The sequence below is a fragment of the Lepidothrix coronata genome, unplaced genomic scaffold (assembly GCF_001604755.1).
Source record: "Lepidothrix coronata isolate B3197 unplaced genomic scaffold, Lepidothrix_coronata-1.0 Scaffold53, whole genome shotgun sequence".
Lineage (NCBI taxonomy): Eukaryota > Metazoa > Chordata > Aves > Passeriformes > Pipridae > Lepidothrix > Lepidothrix coronata.
This window is the reverse complement of record NW_016690233.1, coordinates 4,916,323-4,933,729: the sequence shown is the minus strand read 5'-3', so window position 1 is coordinate 4,933,729 and position 17,407 is coordinate 4,916,323. Positions and strand designations below refer to the sequence as shown.

General features: G+C 43.7%; 1 protein-coding gene across 2 annotated transcripts in view; it reads right to left on the bottom strand.

The window, feature by feature from the left end:
* Positions 1–4,207, bottom strand: part of MTMR2 (myotubularin related protein 2) — a 64,356-nt gene extending 60,149 nt beyond the window's left edge. The window contains exon 1 of one of the 2 annotated variants that reach the window (XM_017815975.1): positions 4,117–4,207. In XM_017815975.1, the coding sequence (XP_017671464.1) occupies positions 4,117–4,199 (83 nt within the window). In that variant the 5' untranslated portion in view covers positions 4,200–4,207. Of the gene's footprint in view, positions 1–595; positions 915–4,116 lie in introns of those variants that run through there. The other variant, XM_017815974.1, reaches the window with a different exon arrangement.
* Positions 4,208–17,407: the final 13,200 nt, after the last annotated feature.

The following is a 17,407-nucleotide window of genomic DNA, read 5'->3' as shown; positions in this document are numbered from 1 at the left end:
TGCTACAATCATGCTGATGGTAAACATCTGCCCACTGCCTTACCTCTTTTTCTCATTTTATACCAAGGTAGAAAGATCACTGACATCTCCTATAGCAGTTTCTTTACAGTACAATCACCTCCACACTTTTGCACAGGCAATATAAATTTACCTTCAGCAGATCTAACAGAAAGCATCTCAGGTATCTTACTGGACTGTGATATGCTTTTTCAGATAACATTTCTAAGGAATATATAGAGAACTATGTTAAATCAGAAACTACAGTACATAAACACACAGACTACATGGACAAAATGCCTAATCACTTTTAATGAAAAGTAAATATCTGAAGTTTGACATCACTTCTTTCCTACAGTCATATGTTCTGCTAAAGTCATACATGGCTCTATCTGACTTTCCTTTCACAAAAGGAAAAAATTATGATAGAATTCTGTTGGCTGTTCCTTTGAATTCCAAAGGTCAAAGGGTCCATATGCAATTTCAAATTTGAAAAAAAGAACAATACAAAAAATCCACCCACAAATTCATCTGAAGAGTGGTCTCGGAAGAAATCTGAATAACTAGCACAGCTGAAATGCGTTTATTACTCACTCACCCAGGATCCTCAGGCCATTTTAGAGACATAAAAGCAGCCCATAACACTGAGGAAAGCTTACTCTTCTGGACATAACTGTACTGTAGCTCATCCAACATTAGAATCAGTGTTTTACCTCACTCCTTCTTCTGTCTCATGGGTTGTTCCTGGACTGACAACTGCAGATACACACAAACGCTTCTTTCAAGCTGCTAGTTAAATACCACCACAGCTCTTTTTAAGTAGTTGGCTCATGGTCATGTGTCTTCCATGAGAAGAGGATGTAAGAGGAAAGTCCATCCTAAATACTGACCTTTGGAAACCACAGAGAGCTGCAGAACCCAGTGCTGTGCCACCCAAACCTAGCACTGGGTGAGACAGCTGAGACTTGAAAAGCAGAATGGCTGTTTCAGCACAACTATGAGGGCAGCTGAGTTAATTAGCTGTGACCTGCTCATCTGAAACTAACTTGTATTTTCACACAGAGCTGCAGATTTTTTACCCTGTGCTATACTGTAAGTTTTTCAAACATTTTCCAGTTGGGAGAGAAAGTAGATAACACTTGTTTAGTTATTCTCATATCTTCCTCAAGGCCCACAGGTATTGCACATTACTAGGGTCTATTAAAATATCAAAGCAACTTTCACGGTTGAATGCCATTACTGCCGTATCTTATGTGCATTATTAAAAGATAAATAAACCTATATATGTTCTTTAAGGCACTTATTCAAATGTGAGCAACCTTAAGTATAAGTAAACTCTATCAACCATGTCTTCTCAAGGAGTCAGATCTTAAGTATCTCTAGAAATATAACACTTAACTTCCAAGCTGGAGCTGAGAGAATCTAAGGAATGCACTGCTGTATGTATTTCATACTAGCACCCTTCCAAGTCTTCTAAATCTTGCGTAAAACAATTCAGTAACTACAACTCAGTAAGGTTTCATGTGGCTGGGTAACTGTGATTCTGGGATGAGTGACCTTCTACTCATTTCTTGGGTTTTGTTCCTTTTAAATAAAACGGATTATAAAAACTGATGACAGCATCCTCATGATTCACTGTGTTCCTCACATCATCCCCAAGGCTAACTTCTTCTTTTTAAACAAAATCACTTGGTGAAAATATGTCCCAGTCACAGGTTACAATTTGAAGTTGGTCAAGCTATTAGATCACAAACACAGTATGAAAATAACTACATTTCAGTGCATACAAATAGTCCCATTAGCTTCAGAGGAATTGTTCTGATGCATAAAATCAGACTGCAGTACGGCTTTAATGAAAAAAAAGATGAAAATCGATCTACTGTCCAATTCACATAAAATTATTTATTTGTGCATAAGCATCACTAGATTTGCACAGCAATCTGATAATAAACATTCTGAAGGTCACCAGGCATCTCTCATTACAAGAACCTTATTTTACTTTTTTATAATTTTGCCCTAATCTTCAACAAAATTTGCCCTGATCTTTCAACTAAAAAGTTTCACAGCATACGCCAACTCGAGATGAGGGTTTTTTATTAATAATTACAGATGAAAAACATTCATCTATTTCAAACACCTGGCTAGGAAAAAATAGAATTTGTTTAGAATACATAAAAAAAAAAATTGACCAGCTTTCTTCTATGAGTTCTAGATGTTCGAGCAGAGACTTGAAATTCTGAAAGCTTTTGAGTAAGCTTTTTTATATCCCAAGAAATCTGGTAAAGTCTGGGCCTTTTCAGAGCTTGGAGGACACAGCCTTGTGCATGCTCAACAGAAACAGATTTATCATCTCAATTTCCCAACAGTTCCATCTGTGCAGGGCATGCTGCTGAGAGGCTGAACAGGAGCTTCCTTGTAGCCACTGGCTCTTCTGAGTTAAGCTCTCTCTAGTGTCCACAGGCCTCTTACAGTGACTGACCTCCACATGGCTCCAAGTTGCCTGAGCTGATGCAGAGGAAAAAAGAAGAATATATTGGGTCAGTCAGGTAAGGGAGAAAGAGGCCTGTAGGCATCTGGCAGGGCACTGGTAAACTGCAGAAAGAAACCAATACAGAGAGCAGGGAACAGAAGAACTTGATGAAGGGTGAAATAAGGATGAGGATTCATAAAGGACTCAAGGACGAAGGAATCCAAGTGCAAGCTGGGCACTCCCTGTCTGAGGAGCAGCTGGGTAAAAGCCAAGCATGGAAGTAGTGAGATGCTGGCAGCAAAGTGGCCACCAGCACCATGGGCTGTAGGAACAAAGGCAGAGCAGGGAGATCTGGGGAAGGATCTCATTACAGTGCTTCTGGAACACTGCATCCAGGTCTTAGCCGCCCAGCACAGGAAAGACATTGATGAGCTGGAGGGAGTTCAGAGAAGCAACACTGGGATAGTGGGGCTAGAGCAACCTGCCTGTGAGGAGAGGTTGTGGGAGCCTGGAGCAGCCCCAGTGCCTATGTGGAAGGTATGCAGGAGATGCCGATGGGCTGCCCAGAGAGGTTCTGTGCACTTCATCTTTGAAGGTTTTCAAGACCAGACTGGGTAAAAGCCAAAACCAGCCAGATCTGATCTTAGAGCTGTCCCTGCTGCGAGCAGAAAGCTGGACTGAGGGATGCTGAGACCCTTCAGCCTGAGTTACCACGTAATCCTACAACTTGGGCATGGCAAGGACAGCCAGAATGGGACAGAACAACCTTTAGCAGCCATCCCAGCATCCCTGCTCTACCACAACATCCAGGGCCTCTCATGCCACAATCCATGCCAAATTGTCAGTGTCCTCCCTACTGCACCCTCCTCCATCAAACACATGGCCCAAGCAAGATGCGCTTTCAAGTCACAAAATTCAAATTTCACCGATAGCCTGCAGAGGATGGGAGGAACACGAAAGTTTCCTTTTGGCTTCTGTGGCTTAAAGACTTTGAAAATTACACACATGGCATTAAAAGCCACTGAGACCACAAAATCAAGCTCTCAGAAAAAGCCATTAGGGCAAAACCACAAACGCTCAAGAAACCACAGGAAATTTGTTCCTGAAGAAGCAGAGGACAAGGCCTGGCATAGGCAAGGCAGAGTGCGGGATGGCAGCTACCAACCGGGTGCCGTACCTGCCCTTCCAGCAGCGCCCACCTATGCTGCCGATCTCCCAAATCCCTTCACCTCAGGTACCCAGGGCAGGAGCACCGCCTTGGCTGTGCAGGGATCTACCGAGAGCCTGGTGCGGGTGGCAACTCCTGCTCTGACTAAAGGCCTGGAAGAGAAACCGGCTGTGCCGCAGCCGAGCAGTGCCCACGCCTGCCTTCCTGCACCGCCACCCCACCGCCACCTCCAGCGCAGGGACACTCCCGAGGCACCTCGCCGGGAGAGACCCGACCCCGGGGAAACGCCGGAGCCTCCGGCCTACGGAGGGAGAAAATGGCACCAGCCCCATCCCCTCGGTTTGCTTTCCCCTGCCGGCCCCTCCCTCTCCCCCCAGGCCCGGCGGTGGTCCCCGAGGGCCGAGCCCCGCGGCGCTGCGGCAGCGGCGGCGCGGCCCCGGCGCCCCGCGGGCGGGCGGCGACGGCTCTGCGGCGGCATTACCTGGACAGGGAGTCGCCGCTGGGCGGCCGCGCCGCCGCCGCCCGCCCGGCGCCGAGGCTCTCGCAGCTGGAGCTCTCCTCCATGCCGGGCGGAGCGGGGCGGCCCCGTAGCGGGCGCTGTGTGTCAGCGCAGTGCCCGGCGCCCCGCGGGCCGGCAGGCGGCCATGCTGGCCCGGCGTGCCGCGCGGGGGCGGGCGGGGCGGGGCGGGGCGGGCGAGGGGCCGAGACACCGCCCCGCCGTGCGGGGAAGTGCCGGCACCTCCGGGGTTTGCGGTTCGCTGTGCCGCTGGGCACAGAATGGGCCAGGATCTCCCTTTTTGTCCTCGTGAGAACCAGGGGAAGGTGGCAGGTCCCGGGTTCCATCCCCGGAGCGCGGTGGTCGCTCCCAAGAGCAAGGAGACGATTTCTCTCAAGGATACCCCTTGGGAGTCATCTCACCTGTGTTAGGTTTGCTTGCGGGATGCCCTGCTGGGACCCTCTCTTGTATTGGGTTGTGTACCCACAGTCGAAAGCAGCTGTGCTGCTGAAATTTTTAATTGCCCATATCTGCTCAAGAATCCTCTTTGAGTTTATCCCTCAGCTGGATGCTGTGGGAGCTGTGGAATGTGGCAGGTCAAAAAGACATGAAAATGCAGGGTGCTGGCACAGATCCTCTGTGAAGTTACCTGACTGCCAGCTCGAGTGCATACATGATGATCTGTGCCCGGGAGGCTTTGCAGGCACAGCTCGGTATGAAACGTTCTGCAGGAAGAGCCATGGTACGTTCAGTTCCCTGGAGCAATCGAGGAGCAGGAGAAAAGCTCTTGGCATTGCTTACAAAGACTGAGGAACTGCACCTTAAGCCTCCCATACCAAGCGTGCAGATGTCTTTCAAATGCTCAGCTGTTTTGTCAAGAATTCCACAAGGCAAAAAATCTGAAATACTGGGGACAGTGTTTCAGTCTCCTAATTCCTGTTAGGAGACAGGTGGGTTTCAACTAAGGCCTGGTTGTTGGTAAAAACCATCCAATGTCAGGAGCATCAGTCCGAATGGATCTTCCAGTTTTAAGTACCACCTCAAAACAGGATAAACCGTGTATCTTCTAAACATCTGTACGTCCTGTGGCTGTAAATGGTTACAGAAACATCATCCCATTTCATGCTCCAAGGAGTAAATTAGTTGATTTATTTCTCTCTGTTGTTTCCCATTTTGTTCCTGTCATCAGAGCGTGGCTCCAGAGCAGTTTAAGTCATGCAGAAGGTCGTGAACACGAGCAGGATGATGAAGTGGGTTTGCAGCAGCCCTGCCTGAGACTGCATGATGCAGCTGTGATATTGCCTCTATTGCTCTTTCCTTTAGTCTCTATCAGCTGCTGTTGAACAAGGTTGATGTAGGATGGTTTTGAAGCTTGTTTAAACTTGAAAATACAAGTTGAAGCAGGGTTAATTTTTGTGTGTTTTATTTATTTGTCTGAACAAAAAGTAAATAAATTGACAAATGATTCAGGGGGGAGGGGAGGCTTCAGCCTAGAAAACCTCTGTTTTCAGGCAGGTTAAAAGTGAGATTCTTGTTTGAAAAATAAGCTAATTGCTAGTGGTTTATTGCAGCATTACAATCCAAACAAAATGCCTGAACATCATTACAATTAAAAGATTGATAGACCTGTGCTGATTTTGCACCAGCTGTAAAATTATTTTAAATGTTGATTTCCCCCACCCCTCTCTAGTTAGGGGCAATAAACATTTTAGAAGTACCATTTATTAATTAAAAATAAGGTACTAATGAGATACTCTCTGCCTGCCTATTTTGTTTAGCTTACCATCCACACCTATGTCTGGTGAGCTGATGGTGTCCTCTGGGGGGACATGCAGGCAGCTGTGACAGCAATACTTTTAGATCTTTGGTAAGCAGTCAGGCGGTTAGTTCCTGGTAGCCTTTTCCCACTGATGCGCTCTTTTCCCAGCCTTTCCGAGGATGGAGTTCCTGGCGGTAGTAACCCCTGGGAGAGGTCAGCGCTGTAGAACTAGCACAAAGCAGTTCATGTCTCCCTTTCAAGTCTTATCAAATAGCCTGGTGGTGAGTTGGTAATACCTCTATTCCCTTTGCTAAGCTTAATTTGATGGAGGTGCTGTTGTTTAAAAAAAGTCAAGTAGGAATAAAAACAATATATAAACCTATGTGAAAGTATTAAAGTACCTTCCTTTATTCCTAATTTACTATTGATGTGGCATCTCTAAGTAGTTTATTGATGAAGTGCTCTATTTGCTTTTCACGGCCCTGTTTTGTTCTTGGCCTTATCCCCAGGGCCTGTGAAACCCTTTAGAAATTCCCACTGGTGCTTTGTAATTGAGAACAAAGCTAATCACCTCCTGGATCTCTCCTGCTGCTGAAAGAAACTAGCAGTCTGCTCAGTGAGTCTTTCTGCTCAACAATACTGCATTTTCAAGTCAGAATATTCTCTCTGTGAAGTGCGTTACCTCAGGGCTCTTAGAAGTGATGGAGAATTAAATAAAGACCTGACATAACCAAAACCAATTAAGGAAAATTCACAAGACTGTTTTATAACTGACGCAAAATAAGTGTAGTTCAGTGTGTTAACCTACTTTAGCTTGCCACATCCCTTACCATTATCTTACAAGTATCATCATTTGGGATTTTTTAATGAGGGAATGTTCTGTCGTTTTGTGATTTCAACACAGGAAGTGGAAAAATAAAATTAACATCACAGATAAATAATAAAATTATCTGTGTTCATCTCTAATGCCATGTGGCTGACACAGCTGAGGTGATATCCTGAAAGAGAGAATGACAAGGAACTTCCTTGAATAAAGGGAGTAAAAGATTAATTCCAAGTAAAGGACAAACAGATATCCTCCAATACTTTCTGAAATTTTATGTGGTTGTAGCACATGTAAAATGTAAAATACATAGCCAGGCTTTCTTAGGTGTTTAGAGGCTGTCAAAGTTGTGGCAAATAAGCACAAAGAGGGTAATTTTATGTACCGTGTAAAACATGATTAAGTGAGGGAAGCAAGACTTTTGCTTCAGTCCTTCGGTGTGAAAGTGACATAGTATTTGTGTCCATCATATTTAAACTATGTGTCTGTTAGCTTAGAGGCTTTCTAGCTCTGTGTGCATGTGTATCCGTACATCTGGTATATGAATGTGTCAGATATTACAAATCCAGATGTTCTCATCTCAGGTCTAACTCCTCAGCTTTGCTGCTGCACAGCCAAACACAGGTCTGTCGTGTCTCACACTGTGAGCACAGGGCTCGCCAAAGCTAGGGACAGTCACACGTGCCAGGCATCCTGGCATAACGTCTCATAGGGGGTCTCGTGGGGATGTTTGGTCATTGTCTGTGACTTCTTGACTAAATGTCCCTGGAGCAGAGGAGGAATCATGCTCTACAGTGGTCAAAGGCTAGACCGTGAAAGCAGGACCATGTGCTTGAATGATCCTCTCTAAGAAAGCTTGCTCACCTGCTGCAGTCTTTGTCATAATCTGCCCTGACATGGTACAGCTCCCCTCTCTCCCCCTCTTCTCATCACACAACTCAACATGGGGTTTAAAGGCCTATAAATAACAAGGGAGCGAGAGCCTAATCCCTTCTGAAAATGATCGGTCTGTCCCCTTTGGTCCTGCCCCAACATTAAAATCATTCCATCCTAAAACTAGCTCTCTTTGCTGCTGAAGCTCTATGAATCTCCCATATTTTCCCCACTATACTCATACAGTCCTGTGCCCTCATAGCCAGCACATTAAATGGTTTATGGCAAAGGCAGTTTCACACACTGTGCCTTCCACATCAGTGAGTCCAACAAATTTGCAGCATGACCCAGTCCCATAATTGTTCTGAAAACCACACAACCAGAGACACCCTCATCTCTCCCTTTGATTCACTAAAATGCTTCTCAGATTTATTATATTTTCTTGTCTCCTTGATGTACAGCTTAAGGGCAGTGGGCAGCCAATAAAAGACTCTCAGTGCCTTGGGAAGGGCGGATTGTTACTGGTGAGATCCCACTGTGATGTACGATCATCAAATCACACGGGAGGTGGCATGTGTTCCTTTGATCAAGCACCATCAGCTGATAAAATATGAGGTCAGAAACAGTGAGAGCTTTGGCACAGGCAGAGAGGTTGATGAACAACTTGCTGTGGCTGTGATTTGGAGCTAGAGCTGCAAAGATGTTCTTGCAAGAACATCTGTTACAAGATGATCAAAGGGGGCATGCACAGATTTGGTCCTTCTGAGGCATGATGCTTGTGCTGTTGAAGTTGGAAACTTGTCAAAACAAAGAAAGGGACTTATAGCTACACTTAAATTGTCGCTGTGTCTCCAAGGTTGCTGTACTTGAGGTTAACCTGTTCAGAGTGGTCACCTTAGCTCACCCATAATGTGATTTTTTAATGGCTATGATGGCACCCCAACAATGCTTTTGCCTTGCACCCCCTCCATGTCTAATAGAAGCAGAAGCTAATGATCAATAGTCCTCTAAGACTTGTTTTGGTCACTTAGTTGTTTTTTTTTTTTTTATGCAGTCATGCATATATTGGTGCAAGGTGCTACAGACATGGAGTTCTGGACTCAAGCTGGACCTAAGCCTGTATGCTGTAGCTTGCTACCTCTGAGCACTTCTGATGGGCAGACTATTTATTCTCCTTGCTACTCTGCGTAGTGCTTTCTAGCGCTCACTTCTGCCACCAGCTCATGGCTGCTCACACAGCAGTCAGGCATTGCATATTACACAGGTTAATGAGTATGTCAGGATCCATCCCGATGTGTGCTCAGTGAGTACAGACCGCGGCCTGGAGTCGGGCAATTCACCCGGCTTTTCATTGCCTCATGCTCCTCATTCTCAATGGCCTCTGCAGATACTGATTTATTGCAATGCCCTGCAGCCTGTGTTTGCTCACAGCCAAGTGAGGTACTAGCGCAATCCAAGGTATGGACTGTAGTGCTGAGCAGACTGTGAAGGTGAAGGCACTTGGAGGGCCACAGGCCTTGGGCTCTAGGGGCAGGACTTCCGTTACATGCTGCAAAACACAAAGATCAATTTTTTGTGTCAATTCAAATAAAGTAGTGTAGTATCTTTTCTCCTGAAAGACTAATACATCACAGCAGCTGTCTGGCTGTCTACAGGTTTGGACTGCAACACTCCAGCAGCTCCTTGCCATCTGTGTAATGGTCTCCAATCTGGCAAACATGAAGTAAGAAAGAATTATTCGTAGGAGTTAAATTTGAAATTTCTGGTGCTTGTTAAACCACTGCTGCTGGAAATAAATGTATTTCCAGAAGTTGTAGGGTGATCAGGAAGGAAAGGCATGGGGGAAAGAATTGGTTTGTTACTGTCAGTCATTAGGAGCATGTCTGAAGTCTCAGCACTTGCAGTCTCTGGGAGGAGGTTAGGTGTTCATACGCAGGATAAGTCTCTACCTCTTGGATCTCAGATCTGAATTTTACAATCCTGATTTATACACCAATTTTCAAGCAAACAGTCATTTTAAATACAGGTGATTTTATGTCTACATTGTCTTTGTATTGTCTATGTGCACACAGACTTCTCAAAGTGAGATCTTAATATGCAGCTGGTGTATTTAATAGCTACAATTAGGGAAATGGTTAAGAATAACTGATTTTATCTCATTTATGCTTCCTTTTCTGTTAAGGAAGATGCACATTGTGGTAGTGTTTCAATAAAACACAATAAAATGTTAATGGTAAGATCTGGAGATAACATTAAAATGAGAAGGACGCTTCTAGAATATAAAACACGGTAGAAATTAATTTTTTTTTTGTTTCCCTTTTATTTACCTCGAAGGCTCAAATTTCCACATGGAAGGCTCATACTGTTGTCTGACTTTCTTTTAGAAGCAACAGGGTGTTAACCTCTAGTGATGAAAGGGCTGGAGAATTGCAAGCTTAACAGTAAGTGCAATAAAAATGAAGTATTTGAGAGTGTTTGATTATCTGCTCTGTGTAGGTTACCTATCTGCAGTGCATAGCTGTGGAGAACGTTCAGGAAGCTACTGAAGACACACTAAGCCCCTGAATACAATAAGGGAAGAAGCTTACTGCAATTTCTAATGGAACTATAGTTTGGAAAAGACAGATCACAAAGTTGTTAATAATGCCAAATAAGAGGGACAAGGAGCAAATTTAAGTGCTGGTGCCTTGATTAATCTTACTATTCAATTGTTCACTTACCACCTGGGGTGGCAAGACTGCTTCAATCTGCTACCTTCAAGACACTCACATTGCTTTTTCAGATTTACCCCTGGGTGAACATCTTTGAGATGGAGCAGGCCCCGCTAATGGCTGTCAGATGGTGGGATGGGATGGGGGTGCATCAAGTTGGGCTCCTGCACTCTATTCAGCCTCTAGCACAGTGTCAGCAAGCTGTGCCTTCTCAAACAGCCTAGTGCTCTTGTCCTCCTGCCATGCAAATATCTGCGTAGCGGGTTTCCCTTTGCAGCAGAAATGCTGATTTGAAATAGCCTCCAAAATAAAAATGACAACTTAATGCCATATTGGGACCAGAGGAGAATCAAGCTAAATATTGCAGGGATGTGGCAAGAACGCTCCAGAAGGAACTGGGTCCAGTGTGAGCAGATGCCAATTTGCTCCACTTGGTTTCATGTCCTGCATCTCCCTGATGCCTTATTATTTAGCAATGTGAACCTACCCAGGGAGTTGTTTCTCGTTGACTCCAGGGCCATTACATACCCAGTATGAGGATGCTGGGCAATGCTTCTAGGAGCACTAGGCAACTAAAAGGGAAGTGTGTGCTTCTACCAAGAAGGTGGTAGTGAGTGACTAGTCAGGGAAGTGCACAACTGCAGGAGTGTGCAATGTTCTACAAGTGGTCTCAGACTCTAAAATTTTGCATGAGCTGTAAGGACCCATTACTGTTACCATCCTTCTAGGCATGAACACCACTTCCCTCCTCTTGGAGTTGGTTTTAGATCATGAAAGAGGCAGCTGATTTGTGTCCATCTTGCCACTTGTTTGATTGTTGAATACAACAATCTATGTTGTATTCATCAAATTAATGCATGAAAGAAATGTTTAGGATGGAATGCCATATGTACAAAAAGTTAGGAATTGCTTGGTTCTTAAATTTCCTGATATAATCTAAAGGGATCCCATTCAAACATCCCATCTCAGTGCTGGATGCACTGAAGGTTCAGGACAAAAAGCATAAGGGGACTGTATAATTAAAAATCAGTTTAATGCCTGCACGTAAGTGTGGCTGAATTCAGGCTTCACAAGCAACACCAAATTTTGCCATTTCTGGTCATAGTTCAGCATTTAGATGTCAATTGCTTTTACCCTGCATAGCAAGACACAGTGCTGATATGTAAACTCCTGCAGCTTGTGAGGGCCAAAATTAAGCATTAATTATCTATATGAGTGTAATAAGTTACCTTACTGTCATCTACAGTGAGTCATCTCTGAGCCTTCGGTACTCTAACTCAGACGCTTTGGTGGTCCTGATACCCTCATTCCTCTGTGCATGTGTGTGTGGTTGGGGTCTGGGATGTTTGAAAAAGATTATTATCTCGTGTTTGGCTCAAAAGATAAGGAGAAGGAGCTCAATACCATATCCTCTTTCCTGCCCTGAAAGGCAAGGGCCTCATGTCCCTGCAATTTGTTTGGGAGATTGAGAGGGACATATGTTGCTGGTGGTGAATTTCTGAAGGAAGATGCTAGCCCTCATTTCTTAGCTGGGGAATTTTTGACCCTGACAAGGAAGGAGAAGGATGAGAAGTGAGTTTTAGTGCTGGATATGTTGTCTCTATCGTGGAGGGAGAACAAAGGCGCTTAAGTCACTGTTCTTTTTTCTTTTTTTTTGCCTGCCCAGGGATGACACTTCTCAATCCATCATGGGGGTTCCAGAGTGGTGTGACAGGATGGTGATGTGAAGCACAGTCTTCCACCATGTCCCATCTGCAACTGCTCTGGCAGCTCATCAGTGCCTCTGGGCAATATCTGCTGCTGCTCTGCCAACAGGTTCAGCCCATCCTCAGCGTGCTGATAGACAAGCTCAGGTGGTTCGTAAGCAGAGACAGTTTGGAGGCTGGTGCTTTGGCTGGGAAACGTTTGCTTTGGCCAACTCTGCTACAGAAACAACTGCAGAGAGCAGAGGTGCTTTGCAGCATTGGCAGTGCCTGAAGTCAGCAGGAATTCAGAATGAGCCCTGGCTTGAACCATCAGCATGTGCCTCACAGCTCCCTCAATGCTTCAGTCATGCTGGAGTATTGCCAACATGCTTTCCAGCCTAAGGAAACTGAGAAGTGAAATAACAGAGGTTTAAGATTCAATGTCTCAACCAAAGCAGAGTGGAATTTCGAAGGCAAAGATACTTCTTTGTCCCAAGGGCATTCCCTCTGCAGAGTATGAATACCTGCTTCAAAAAATGGAGGTCTGATCCTTCCCAGAGACAGATTACAAGAATCCATTGTAAAGGCAAGACTTACGTAACCCTAATGTAGGATGGACCAGTGTCCCTAGTAAGAGATTCTTTTAGAAAGGAAAAGAAGGAAAGGAAAGAAATGTCCTTGTTCTACTACAACATTCTTCATGGACAAGATTTAAAGCCTTTGGCTTTATGAATATATTGCTCAATAACCTGAATATATGTTAGCTCAGTGCACATTGTAAAAATACTTGGATAATATTCTATAGAGCACATTCTCACTCTCATTAAACCTAAGACAAAACCGAATACATTTAAAATTTATACCATGGTGACAGTGAAGATGAATAAAGTTAGTTTCTTCACTGTAGGGCCTATGAAGTCACAAGTAATGCAGCTGTATTAGGTGATGGGCAGCATAGGAAGTCAGGCTATATTTGTTCAGAATGACCCCTTTAGCCCTATTCCTGGAGCTGCAAGTTTCTCAGTTCAGTAAAAATCTAATTTAATGTCATGATGTCTCTGAGAAAGACTCTCCCCATCCCTCTTGCCACCTAAGGCACTGAATTTACTTGAATCCTTAACTAAAGCCTTCCCCCAGAAAGCACGTGCTGGCCTGAGAATCTCTCCAAGGGCAGCTCTCTCCCAGATTTGCTTTTTCCTAAAAGGTTACAGAGAAAGTTTCCTGGAACTTAAGAGCTCTGATTCTAGGTACAAGGCAGATTTAACAGCAGCAGATGAACTGGTAACCACCCTTGGGTGCCCAAGAGAACTGCTCTGAGGAGAAGCTATGGGAAGTATCACTCTGCTATTGGCCAGGTAACACACAGCCCAACACAGAAGGATGAATTGAAACCACCAGTCAGGATGCTTGCCTTCTGTTTCCTAGAGAGGAATCCTGAGCTGGAGTTTTCGTCCATGCTAGGGATTGTTCATTGGTATTTTAAATTGTTAACTTTATGTCACCATTTTATACTGCAGAATAGGAGGCTCTTCACCCATCTAATAAGAATTGTTCAGCATCATTGTGTATAAATCTGTTAGGTCATGCCTGCATTTTCCAGCTATTGTTTTAGGAGTCTCCTTCCGGTATTTAAAAGAAGGGAAATATCTTCTTTAATATCTGTCGTCTTCCAGCTTTGAAGCTGTGCTGAACAACAAAGACAGACAAACATTTAATTCTCCGCTAATCCTTTAAATATCTTTACAAGCACATGGCATTCACACACTGTTAAGCCCATCTCCTGTAGCAGCTGTATGTCTTCTTTTAACTCTGCCTTGAAAGCCCACAGCTTCAACCGGGGTGGAAAGGAGCCCACAGTACGTCATCCTGTGATGGCTTTCTGGGTGGTATAGAGAGGGATGGTTTTCCATAATAAAGCAATCATCTGGATTGAATTGCAGATATCTAATCCTCTCACAAGGTACTCCTATTTAGTTTTGTGAAGTGAACAAAGACATCAACTTAGACATGCTCCGAGCTGGATTCGGATATCTCTGGGACCTTCTGATCATTCCAGTGATTAGCCAGTGTGCTTTGGTTACTTCAACACAAAAGTGCAAGCAGAGGATCAAAATCTTCTTTTTCCGGAAAGGCGGCTCAAATAGATTTCCTTAACTTCACTCCCCAGGAAAACGTCTGAAGGGGCAGACATGGCAGCTGGGACAAACCCATCTCTCTTAAGCATCCTGTGTTTTTATGGTATGGGAGCAGAATGGAATTTGAGTAGCTGCATTACAGAATGGGGGATTGAGCTGTGAGATGTTGATGTTCGTATAATTTCATGAGTATTCATTGATTTTAGCCCCATAAAACTATTTTTTTCCTTTTCTTCCTCAATACGAAAACTTTTCATTTGTTTTCAACAGTTTTTCCCCTTTCTTTTTTCATGGGGACCCACAAAGATATTTAGTCCATTCCAGTGACTGAAGACAGCTAACCATACCACTATAATTTCTGACAGCTGCCTAAGCAGGTCCTGAAGACCTTCAGACTCCATACCCTCCTCATCCTCATATTGTCCTTCCTGTTAAAACCTTCCACCTGGCATCTAACCTGAACCTGTGATTTCTTGGCCTGTACAGATCATTGTGGAAAATACCTAATCTTTACCCCTGGAAGCAATGATTTATCCATTCAAAGACTTTATCTTTGTCTAGACTGTCCTATCCCCACTCAAATCTCCTCTCCTTCAGGCTAAACAACCTTAGTTCTTTTCTATATATTATCTAGACTTCTGTTCATTTACATTGGTTATTTCTGCCTGGGCTGCATCATATTACCAGGGTGCTGCTATTCTGCAATCAGTAACGGGGCTGAAATCTGTGGCCAGACATCATCATTTTGATCAGAGTGGGCATTGGAGCCAGGGTTTGGGCTCCTTTTTTAAAATCTTGCCTTTTATCAAAATGTGTAAAAGCCTGGTGAAAGGATTCTCCGATGAAAGATAGTTTAATAAAAAGTAGCATTTCTGGAGCTAATCTGCCATCCAAGTGCACAGCTATGCTGTGTCGCAGTGTTGGTGGCCACTGGGAGATTTTTCTTTATTGCACACTCTCACTTGCTGAAAGCTAAAACCGATCTAATAGCAGGAGGCTTTGGAGGCACAGTGAAGTGTATAAAAAGGACTCAATTTCAAATTTTTTTAAAAAAGAAAACCCAAAGGGAAAGCCAAAATAGGCCACTACTGAGGGTTAAAAACACAAATGTAACAAAAGAATATTTCTGAGGTTTTGTGCACTTGAGTCACAAAAAGGCTATATTCAATGCTGAGAAACTAATGAAATGTTCTTCAGGATGTTTTTTTTTAATTCCCTTTTTTTCAATGATTTACTTCTTTAAATGGCACTATCTTGTCAGCTGTTGAAAGCTTCTCTTTGTAACCCTCTAAAGCACTCCAGACATTTTCTATGAGAATGTTTTAAACTCCCCAGTATAAACAGATGGTCTGTTGGTATTCGTATGTCAGAAGCTAGCAGTTTATATTGTAAAACACACTAGATTAAGTTTTTGGGGTGGGAGGGAAAGTTAATGAATGAGATTATCATGCGATGGCTTTACTCTAGCAAGATCCACAGAATTAATCAAGACCAGTGTGGCACATAATAACATAAAGATGCCATGTAACTATGGGGAAACTCTTTTGATTAGTGAATTTGTTACTTAAATGAAGGGAAAAGTTGGCTTTAAGGGAGTGTTATGCATGAAATCCTGATTTGAGCTGTACTAATGCAGTTAACGCTGCTCACGTGTGAATGGGGATGCCACATAGCCCTGCAACTTTGATCAGCCTTTGGGAACATACATGGAGTTCCTGTCTCTGCTGTAGATATCCTGTCAGCCTGGTTATCTAACAGACCAAGGCTAACATGTTCACACTAAGGAAATTACGTGAGAGAGTACAACGGGTTTCTTTACACTGGTCTTGATTTGCTGTACAGTTAAGTTACTCACAAAGGTACTATGAATAACGTTATGCCAATTAGAAGTCTTGCTGAAGGACAGGTAACATGGTAAAAAAGCACAATCCTTAAGAGAGGAAAGAACTCAAAAAATTAATAAACCATCATTGGCAAAGTTGTGCAGATTCACAAAGGGTTATTTTGCCCAACACATATATTTTAGACATTCTTCAATATTTACTTTAAAGACACTGTGAAGTTTGAAGAATCAAATAATATGGCCTATGTATCTGACACATTTCTCTTTTTAGAAAGTGCAATTTCAGAAAATTCACCAGATTCCTTCTAAAACAAATTTGAAGAGATGCAACCAAATTGCAGAGTCCCCACATATGCTTCTATTGAGAAAGTTAGATGTCTTTCACTGATGGAAATTTCATTGATATGTGAATTATATATTAACCTGACTGTCATGTGTGCCCACTTGTTCATGAAATCAACTTATGGAACTAACCCTATAGGATACGTCTACAAGAGAGACCTTTCCAAATCAGATCCTCAAACAATAGCACAATAATTTCTAATAAATATTTCTCAGTGGCTGGTACCCTGGAGTTCTTCAGGAACTAACTTAATTTTAAAAAAAATTAATTTTAGGCCTCTAGAGTCGAACTTCCCTGTTGTACTTAGAGACCAGGTCAGCACAAAAGGCAATTTGAATACCTTCCCTGGTTTTATTTTTACCATGTCCCTCCAACATGGTATCAAGGGCAAACTCTGCCCTTATGTCCTGTTTATTGACCTTCACAATGACCAGGAACCTTTCCTTTCACGTCAAATTGATATTGAGGGATAGGTTTTGCCTTCAGATCTGTTAACTTCAACATGAGCTGCATGGATGCACCTATACCCAGCATTTTACCCAAACACTTAACAGCACCACAGGGTTTTCCTGATGTTCCTGGGCATGAAGGATAAAACAGAGCAACTGTGTCCTCTCAAACAAGGCAGACCAGTCAGCCAGAGTGAAAACATGGCAGGCAGCCTTCCAAAAAATGTAGATAGAGCATCTTTGTTGTCTGAAGCTGTGCACAGGAATGCACGACATGTCTGGGGAGAGTGAGCTGCTCACCAGGCACATGCCAGTGCAGCCAAGCGGGGCTTTTTCTGTTCTGCTCCAGGAGGCACGGGTTGGCTCTGCCATTGCACATCCCAAGGGTGATGGAGCAGCTCATCCAGCCTTGGTACCCAGGCACACAGCACACCAGCAGCACAAAGATCCACATGTCCACCTGAAAAGGCGGACATCACTTCCTGGGTAATCACTCTTCAGCACACAGGAGTCTGAATTATTACAGGCTAAACAATAATTTAAGCTCTGGCTCTTTTAAAGGAGCTCCTTGTAATGAAGATGCCAGAAAGGCAATTGCTACTTTGGGTTGGGTTTCTTTTTTGTGTGTGTGTGTGTGTGTATGTGTGTGGTTTTG